General features: G+C 49.4%; 3 protein-coding genes across 3 annotated transcripts; 1 reads left to right on the forward strand and 2 right to left on the reverse strand.

The window, feature by feature from the left end:
* The first annotated feature begins 3612 nt into the window (after positions 1-3612).
* On the forward strand, positions 3613-5239 carry BKA67DRAFT_20272 (uncharacterized protein). The gene is made up of 3 exons (XM_046095431.1): positions 3613-4676; positions 4729-4834; positions 4896-5239. The coding sequence occupies exons 1-3, from the start codon at positions 3867-3869 to the stop codon at positions 4958-4960; spliced, it is 981 nt and encodes a 326-aa protein (XP_045963741.1). The 5' UTR covers positions 3613-3866; the 3' UTR covers positions 4961-5239.
* BKA67DRAFT_19989 (uncharacterized protein) lies at positions 5068-8783 on the reverse strand. The gene is made up of 3 exons (XM_046095413.1): positions 8514-8783; positions 6747-8458; positions 5068-6604 (listed from the first exon to the last, which is right to left on the reverse strand). The coding sequence occupies exons 1-3, from the start codon at positions 8702-8704 to the stop codon at positions 5445-5447; spliced, it is 3063 nt and encodes a 1020-aa protein (XP_045963742.1). The 5' UTR covers positions 8705-8783; the 3' UTR covers positions 5068-5444.
* Positions 8784-9767: 984 nt separating this feature from the next.
* Positions 9768-10100, reverse strand: BKA67DRAFT_529756 (uncharacterized protein; the record flags this gene model as incomplete). Its single annotated transcript, XM_046099124.1, has 1 exon — positions 9768-10100. The coding sequence occupies one exon, from the start codon at positions 10098-10100 to the stop codon at positions 9768-9770; it is 333 nt and encodes a 110-aa protein (XP_045963743.1).
* Between the last annotated feature and the right edge of the window lie 30 nt (positions 10101-10130).

Here is a 10130-nt window from a genome sequence, read left to right on the forward strand (position 1 = left end):
ATCTCCCGAATCGAGCTTGTGTCTTTGGAGCATGACCCGCTGGTTGCAAAGATCAATAAACATCTCGAATTTCTCAATCATTTTGTCTTTCTCGCGGAGATCATCTTTGAGCTTCTCGATTTCTTTTTGCGTCTCCTTTTTGAGCTTCTCCAAGTCGTTCTTGGCGTTCTGGAGCTCTCGGCGCAGATCAGTCCGGATGCGTTCTTCCGGTGAAGGGGCCGGCTTGCTATATATCGCAGGTCTCTCTTCTGCGATACCAACATCCACCTTCTGAGGATTGCGATTGATAGCCGCGCGGGCATTGTAGATATCTCTAGGGAGGAGAGGCACGTGAGGGTTCTCCTGTTGCAAAATCTCCAAGGTTTGGGTCACGCCAACACCTGGATATGTCAGTATCTCACGACATGACAGGCTGATCTCTTGTACTTACCGTCCTCCTTGAGTTTCTTGACAGCCGCTACCATCTTGCTGTCCAACTTCCTGGCGGCCGGATGAAGCAGTGGGCTTTCGCTTGGCCCATGATTATGTGTGAGGTGAATTGTATCAGGCCGGTAGCGTATGGTCCACTGGGTTCGCTGCTCAATGGCAAAAAAACCAAAAGGACAATTACACTTTCGCGAAGATGTCTTCCTCTTTCTCTGTTCCGGACTGACCCGGCTAGGAGGCTTTCCGGCACGGTCGCAGACGAACAGAACCTTCTTCAGACCGGGGACCGTTTTCTTAGACCGTCCAATGACCACAGCATAACCTACAGATGTGCAGTAGGATAAGACTTCCTTGTGTACCGCTTCAAGACTTGCGTAGCTCCCACCTTCCGGGGGAGGTGACATCATAGCTCCCATAGGCGTTCGCGGCACATATGGAGTCCCCTCAATCAGCTTGGGCGAGATGTCGTCTCCGTCTCCTGCCTCTTCCTGACTGTCAACCTCCATTTCTGTACTGTGGTGGTCATCAGACGGAACAACAATGGGCTCGGGCTGCGGCTGGGGAGGAGCACTAGAAACTGGGATTTGCTGTGTCGGCTGCGGCTGTAGGGGTGCGTGTGGCTGATGGACTTGGGCAGGCAAGGGTTGAGGGGCTTGTTGATGGTTCTGGGCATGTGACTGCTGTTGGTGTTGCTGCTTGTGAGGGTGCTGATGCGGCGGCTGATGGGTTTGGGGATGAGGTTGATGACGTGCTTGTGGGTGAGGCGCCTGGTTCATGAGGTTGGGATCGCTCGGCTGGTGAAGTTGCTGCGGCTGTTGGAACTGCGGGACAGGCTGTTGTGACTGTACCGGCTGGACCTGCTGGACCTGGGGAACCTGTTGGACCTGCTGTGGCATCTGGTGCGTCTGTTGCAACGGCTGGACCTGTTGGACCGACTGCGGCACCTGCTGTTGTACTTGCTGCTGCACCTGCTGGGGGATCTGTTGGCTCATCTGCTGCTGCACATAAGCCAACTGGGTTTGTGACTGCGACATATGGCGTTGAGGAGCGGAGCGCTGGCGTGAAGCGGCCACGGCAGCTGCGGTGTGAGCCTGGGTCGAAGCATGTCTGCCAGTGCCGTTCGGAAGGCTATGAACTCCGGGTACGGGAGAAGGTGTTGTCGAGAAGAGCGGAGGAGGGTAGGTGCCCTGAGGCGGCTGCTGGGGGGTGTAATGCTGAGGTGGCCCGTATGGGGACTGGTGTTGCTGCTGTTGGGGTGTCGGGGAGGGTTTGGGAGGCGTTGCGGAGTGCGATGAAGGAAAGCCGCGTCCTCTCAGTCCGTTGGGTTGAGGAAAACTGAGGCCGGGCACCGAGTGCGAGTTCGAGTTGTGGGCATTGGGCCCGGTCTGACCCAAGGCCGACATGCTCGGCACCGGAGGGAAAGGGAAGGCAAGGGCACACAAGAAACGAAGCAAACAAAGGACAAGAAACAACGATGGACGACGATGATGGATACCCAGAGGTTACGAGCAATGATACGGACACCCGAGCTAGGATGCGATGGTCGTAGCAACCCTGGCTGGCGGCGCGATGAAGGGTGGGAGAGGGAGAGGCGTCTGTATATCACGATGCGATCATTCACACGGGTGTGTGCTGAATGGGATTTGGCAAGAAAACTGGCCTTGCTGCGAAACGGGGGGATCGTCGCGCTTTGGGGGGGGCGGGCCAGCTGGGGCTCAGGCTTGCTGACAACATTAGTTAGTTGCCTGCTTAAGGTATGTATGCACATGTAATCCATGAGACCCAGGGGTGTACAGCATCGACGTGGCCTAATTATAAATACTTGTAGTGGGCAGAGTGGGCAGAGTGGGAAGAGCCAAGACGCGGTAGGCCGTTCTGGGGATAACCTTCCCGTTGACCCTTCAGGGGGAGCACCCGTTTGCTTGCATTGACAGGTCCATTCATGTCAATGCACGACACGTTCAGGCTACTGAAACAACGCTGCCGCGAAGACTTGAATACACATGTATATACATGCGTATATCGACATGGAAATATTCAGTTGTTCGTTGTTGACAGATCACTGCATCGCCTTCTGTCAAAGTGTGAAGCCATCAGTGCCTTTCGGGGTCTCGCCCGAACGAGAGCCCACAGGTCTAAATCCAACTGGCTTTCACAAACAATTCTTTCAACCTAAAACATATACCAAGTATAGGTATATATGTCTGTTACGCTTGTCGTGCACTCGACTCATCTCTGTCTGATCCCTATGTAATCGTAATACGAAACATCCGTCTATTCAGCCAGACTGGCAAATAGCTGTCCAAGCCCATCATCCTTCCGATCGAGATGATCAATAACACTCTCCAAAATACTTAAAGCTTCTTGACTCAACATAGAGCAATTACATTGTACATTTCCTCGATCTTCTTAGCGCTTGCCGTCCTCATGTAGACTAATATAAAATTATCCGGGATGGTTGGGTATATCTAGTTGATCAAGTACATGGTTGCTGAACACGGTGTGCTGCGCAAGGGCGCTGTACAAACTGTGGCGTTTGGAATCAGCCTATTAGACTACGGGGAGACGGCGGGGAATATCCGACTCCGATTGTAGCATTCAACCACAACGAAGCATCACAACACCATTCCCATGCCATTTGATAACATTGTCTCATACGTCCCAGTCCAATCCACTTTTCAAGAAAACTTGGGGACTGCATCTCGCGTTACTTCTCTCTTTCGAGACAATCGCTGTCAGTATCTCGCCCCCAAGCCTGGATGGACTCCCACCTTCGGTTAACTCTATTGCAGCTTAGAACCCGTGGACTTTCAAAACATATGATATGATCGTAGATAATACCGACCAGGTTTGCTATCAATATCATAACCAACATAAAATCAATCTTCGTTCGCGGTGGAGGCTGATGTCTTTGCATACTTGTGTAGCACATACAGCTACACAGCTGTCAGTCCCTGCCCTCTGAAGATTTGCAACTGCTTCAATCTAGTGCCAGGAAAATCAGGGTTGCTTACATCGTCGACCACGTTGGAGTCAGTTACAGCAAGGCGTCACATCAATCTTACCCTGTGTGAATCAAGTGTCCCTAGCAGCATTGCCCTCTTGAGTTTTTCTACCTGTAATCCCGCCCCAACAATTTCTTTTTCTTTTCTTTTTTACACATCAGAGACCTGCAGCGTTCACGCATGGCCAAGCATACAAGTCGTTCGCCCCGGCTCCAACATTGAAGGAGTGAGCATCAATTCGGCTCTTTTCATCAAATTTAGTATCTGTCATACGGTCGGTTTCTTCAACTCGTGGAGATTTGAAGGTTGGTATCTGAACCTTCTTAAATATCACCGTCCGGCATGCCAACAGCAGGACACCGGAGTTCATGGTAACACATTACAACAACCTGTGCCACCACCAACCAATGTCGGCTTTTTGCCTTCTATCACAGTATGAGGCCTGAGATTCATAAACAGTTCCAGGACTGGCTTACTACCTTGCGTCGGGGCCAGAACAGAATCACGTATTGGAAGCGCGACCCTATCAGGCGATCAGATCCGGCCCTGGAGGTCATTGCACCTCATCCGTGCCACAGCTTGTTCAAGGATAGGACTGAAGCCCGACTCGATCTTATGGGATTGCCAGATTGCTTGTCGCAAATCGATGTCATCACACAGCAAAATCATCGAGAGGAATCAGGAAGTAGGCGATACCAGTTCCTTGGTTTGGCCCCGGAGCTGAGGAATATCATATATCACTACTGCATCGACTATCCCACTTGCCGTGAGCTGTTTCATTCCTATTACACGCAAGAAGAGCAGCGAAAGTACGATTCTCATGATGATATAAAGGGGAAGCGGCCTTTGTTATTTAAGAGAAATAACACTGGTCTCAAGCTCCAGACGCCGACCGTCTTTCTCCTTTGCAAACGGATCACACGGGAAGCCCTCAGTGTTCTGCGGACTCGAACCTTCGTCTTAGACAATATCCCGCCGTGGCTCATGGGTCATTCAGTCCCCTTGCCGGTAACATCCTTTATTTCCGTCCCGACGCTGGAGAGCATCAGGTACATGGAAATTCGTATCGCCTTAGGTGAAGGCAGTGGCAGTGGACGAACATGGAAGAGAGTGATAGATCAGCTTCTAGAAGTTTTGACGAAGCACTCCCTGATCAAACTCAAAGTCATGTTCAAGCTCAAGGATATTAGACACATGCCTCAGTGGTTTGGTGAGCTTCAAGCTTACCAACGTCTCATTGACCGAGTAAGATTATTCTAGCCTTCTCTTCGGATCTTTTCAACTGACAGTGGACCAGTTTCTACGCTGGGAGCTCTTGACGGCAAAGAGAGGGGGTTTACTCGAGTTCGAGTACTGGCTAATCGATGGGTTTTACGCTTACAAGCATAGTGAGCATTGCCGAAGTACGGTTCAAGATTACTTCCTATATCAAAACGACCTTTACGAAGCTGATTGGTTACCCAGATCCTGCGATTCGACGATATCCAGACGGCGATGTCTGGGTTGGAAGTCTACTTCAGTACGTGTGATCCAAATTGGGACGTGCCTCCACTCTGCAAGAGTTCAGACTGCGATACCGAGTTTCTAGCTACAAGTAGAAAGCTGCGGAGCTCTAATGGTGTGTGGTTTCCGTACGACCTCGTTCGTTCAACGGTAGTGTGAGGTCTCCAGGACAAGAGACTTTATGGCGATGCAAGATTCCGGGGCGATGCAAGAAGGGAAATACTACGAATCATTGAATCAATACTGTATTTGTGTCTGAGAAGGTTGGACATTTGAGAATATCAAAAACACACATATAAACACGCTGGCGTGTATGCTTCCTGTGCGCGATCCTAGTGACTAACCCAGATCCAAATCTAAAAGTAGTTATGCAAATGGTATCTTCCCATACAAAACCTGTCCCAATGTCTTCATCTTTCTTTCTCTTAATGAAACCACCTTCAACGCCAGCCCATTATCCCGCTATGCATTAAATCCTACACAGCCCTGAGTTTCCTATCGACTGTATCCTTAATCATCATCCGGCTTCTTTCTTTTTGTAGGCCTTTTTTGGTTTCCCTCGCCCTCCACAAAATGATCCTTCTCTATCTGGTGCTGTCGAAGGTTGTCCGGTCTGTTCTTGTAGGCGCTAGTGCAGCCCGGAAACTTGCATCTGTAGATCTTGGGCGGCTCTTTCGAGTGCTGCAATTTCTTGTGCTTTGCCATTGAACCTTTAAACCACTGCGGGTCGCCCTTGGGGCGGTAACCACAGATTTCGCAGCAGTCATTCGCTTCAGTCCTCGGTCCTGAGGTGTTGCCTTCCGCTGGTGTTGAAGCGCTGCTCTCCTCCTTTTGTGATGGCACAGAGGTGGGTGCGGCTGTGAACACGTCGTTTTGGTGTATGGTTTTGTGTTCATATGCGATTGTCTTCTCTGGCCTGCTTAAAATACTATTTTCTGTCTCGGAGCCCGTGTGATTTAGACTTTGGGGATCGACGGTAGTATGGTCCGTCCCTAGGATTCCTGTTGCAGTGGGTATTATGTGTGATGTGTCCCTTTTGGAACCATAATCTGTTTGCTCCAGTGATGTTGTTGTAGGGTCAATAAAATTCTCGCCAGCCAATGCACTGTTGTCAAAATCTTTCAAAAATGCTGCCACAAAATCAGGGTCATCTGGTAAATCTAGGCTGAAGTCCGATGTACTGTCATGCACTTGATCTGAAGTTGAAAGATTTATGACTGGTGTAGTTTGAGCGTCGATATTCTGTACCAAAGACTCGACCAGAGCGACTCCGAGTCTCTGATAATTTGATCTAGGGTTTGACCCGCGCTGGCTGTATATAGGATCACAGAGACCTCTGACTTGTGGGATATAATCTTGAAACAGCTCTAGCGCAGGTAGGGCGTTTTTCCCGGCTTGGAGTAACTCCAATTCAAGACAACGAATCGTAGTCACATAGCCACTGGTAACCTTTTGCCCAACAGCTCTCAGTTTTGGTACAAGGTCTTTGCTCAACGGCCCGAACTTTTGACTGAGCACCTGGATAATGTAGTTCACCGTGATAGAAAAAGCATCGTTGTTTAGCTGAGTAGTTGGCCCCGTTTCGGCGATGTGAATCGAGTAAAGCTCCGAAGTCATAGTTTCAAGGGGACGTGTGGTGTTATTCCCACCAAGCAACGACGTTTCGAGATCTGTATTACAATTAGCTACGATTCTTAGGAGCCAATGCATGTATTCTTCCGCTACACGGATCTTGACTCAAGATTACACTAACAATGGAATTTGCTAGTCATATGAAAGAATATATTTGTTGTTGTTAATGGGGTAACTCACCATCTAAAAAGTTCTGGGCCACAGCGACTAGTGGATCAGATTTAAAAGGAATGGGTGTATTGTCACGCAATTCTAGCTCTTTTCCTTTCAAGCTTGATGAGCGGCCCAGTTGGCTGTTAGAGGTTTCCAATTCCCTAGGTTCCCAGATTGCAGTAACCAAAGCAGAGTAAGAATCCCGATCTCGCGCTGGCAAGAAATTTCGATATGCCAGGGCCTGCTTGAACAGCTCATCAATACGTGTCGATACATCTTCCTCATGGATAACAAAGGAGAACGCATAAATCAGATGAACAAAACAGAGGTAATCGAGAGGGTCATTAAGGTCTGTACCACATAAGATGCGTTGCAGACCTTTCAGGCCTCTCAGAATCATATCCTTTGGTGAGAACATCTCGAGTTGTCGAGCCAGGGAGTTGTTGATATGCGCAACATTGGGCATCGAAAACGTCATTTGCTCCTTTAAGGTTTCCCAAGTATGACTGACCAAAGTCCGCGCATCGCAATTAAATTCCTCGCTTTCCATGTTCGGATCATCGTTGTTTCCGGTAAACAAGACATTGACTTGAGTGTCGACAGTAGAGGACCATGAATAGTTATCTTTAGGATCAAGAGAGAATGTGAGTGGCTCAACACCCCAGCTTCTGGGCAACGCCATGTTAAGCGGCATGTCGCCAGGGAGCTCAGACACGTTATTTAGAGTAAAGCTACTGTCCGAAGTAGCCAAACCCGTGTGTTCAATCGACCTACTCTTGTATGGCTGATCGTTCCAGCTTGAGAGTAGAGACGGTAGCCGGAAATCCTTGGGGAATTTGCAGCTATTCTCTCGGGACAACGAACTAGACTCGGCATCCGAACTGAACGGGGTGATGGGCGATGCCAGGGTCGTATCGATGGATGACTCATTAGCCCATAACCCTGATGCTGCACTAAGAGGAGAAATAATACCCTGCGAACTGTTGTTTGAACGCAATGAAGAACTTGGTGAGAGGAATGTTGTTCGCGGGACTTTGTTCGGGCGCCCCGTATTGTGAGTATCAAGTGTTAATGATGGTCGGCTCCCGTTGTTGTTCACAAGATTTTGCAGGCTATGGCCAGGTAGTGGCGGCGTCACAAAATGGGACACCACTGGAACCGGAGCATCGAAATCGTTGAGCGGTTGGGAAATATCCTGTTGTGGTTCGTAGTTTATAGACGCGAGCTCAACGGGGAACATTGTCTGCGCATCCATCTCACTAATCGGATTACCGCTGATCTCCGGTTCGATAGGAAGCTGCAACTCTTGATCCTCATCTTGATTCGATTCGATGTCGAGAGACTCATAGCTTGGAGGAGGCGGTATCATAAACTCATCTTGGCCAATTTCAGATGAGCCAGCTCTCCGTGGTTTATGTCCAAGAGTTGAGAAGACCTTCTTCGCTGCGTTGATAATTCGCCTTCGTTTCGTTTGATGACCAAGACAGCACTTGCATTTCCCGTCGTTGAATCTTTCGACTCTCATGCAATCATAGCAGAGATACTCTCCCGTCTCAAGATGTCGACAACGGCTCAGATGCCTAAGCATGGTCTCGTGATCGCCAAACTGTTCACCGCATCGTACCAATGGACACCTCAATCTGTCACTCGCTGCCATTCGAATTGATCTATTTCGTTTGACAGCAGCCCAAACAATGAATCTCTGCTTCGCACAGTCATCTTCCGAGGCTTGGCGAGTTCTGTTGAGTTCAGTCAGCTCAGCTGTCACTAAGCCGAGAAGTGGCCTATGCTCACACGCAGGAGACTGAAGTCGTCGACCTTATTACTTCTGGACTCAAACTAGATCCGGAATTCCTTCTCAATTCTACAGAATCACGAATGCGTTGTGTCATTCGCCGGGGTGTTGGACCTTCTTGATCGTATACTGAAATGTCGGTGGTGGCCGAGCGCACTTCAACCGTGCCGGAGCCTTTCTTTGACTCCATTGTAATTCAAAGTTCAGGGCAATACGCAGTCTGCGCTCAACACAAAGAAGACATAGTTCAAACGGGTTCGAGTATAATTAAGAGTGGCAAATCAACACGGGCCCTATCGTGCGTCCTTAACTTTGAATTATTGAAAAGTCATCTTCCATGCTGCCTCCAGAGGATGACGAGGTCACCCTCTGTTAGGACTGACCAGATACATTGGTACTTGGCGTAGGACTTTTGCGGAGGCCTTCGCACGTTCATTGGTAGAGTCGCTTACCTGGCAATGCCGGCCTTTGCGAAGGATCGAAGGCCGACGGGTTGGGGGCGGAATCTTACTCGGCAAGGTACGACAGGCAACAAGGCTGAATCGGCGGGGTCCAAAAGTGCCCTGAGAGCCAGGTGGATAAACCAGCTTCGAGGACAAAGGACTCTCTGACTTGATTCGCGCAGCCACCAATCAGGCGCGCAGTGAGATATTGCTGACCGAAAGGCAGATGTGGAAGGGAAAGACATGGGCGGGCGAGTATCATCAATCAGTTCTGGAGGCGCTTGCACTCGGTCCTTGACGAATGTCCTAAAAGGTTCCAAAGCTGCCAAGAGCATGAAATTGTTTGCGGTGGATGGATAAATCCATGAGACAACACGTCAAAGTGCAACGCTGGAGATAGAGCTGATCCATGATTGGGGAACTTTCCGAAGTCGATACAATATGTCGACATAATCATTGTCCAAGGGCTGGGTTTGCGGATATGTTTGAGTGAGAAACACTTGCGAATGGGTGAAAGAACGAGCTGGATTTTGCAAAGGTTTAGGGACTAGTCACTCCTTACTCCAAACTTATTGAGCTGAGCTTGTGTGCTTTAAGTCAAGTGTAGTGTGCCACATTCATAGCAAGACCACCTTAACCATTCATTTACTTTGAGGAAATGGCAAACGAAATAGTCGCAACGGGTAGGGCGAAATGGATGATCAGAACCTGTCTTTTTTACTCAAAAACTTAGAAATTGCTACCTGGCTAGAGACGACGGTAGGGCTGATGATCGTCCAGTGGTCTTTTCCCTCAAACGGCAATATGGCTTCAGATTGGTGCGCGGAGCGACTGGAGTCCTGCCAGTCCCATGGTAGTAGCGCCAAGCATGAAAGTGGAGCGACAACCATCGCCTGCCCATGTCACATCTGTAGGACTTTTGAAAAGCTCGAGGACGGCAGTCCCTTGACCATGAATTGTTGGTTCGCCAGACTGCCAGATACTATCGATCTCATTTGACGGCGGGCACCGAGCCGTAATCAGATCTTTTTGAGCCTGCTGCGATCCAGCACATCCCATCATCGTTCCGGCCCCCATCGTGGGCTGCCGTTGTAGCACAATATTAGGTAGGCGCACTATCGATGTTGGTAAAGTCTTGGTCATGATATCGCTCAAGAAATGGTTGGTGTTGTT

Source organism: Truncatella angustata (assembly GCF_020726525.1).
Source record: "Truncatella angustata strain MPI-SDFR-AT-0073 chromosome Unknown BKA67scaffold_1, whole genome shotgun sequence".
Lineage (NCBI taxonomy): Eukaryota > Fungi > Ascomycota > Sordariomycetes > Amphisphaeriales > Sporocadaceae > Truncatella > Truncatella angustata.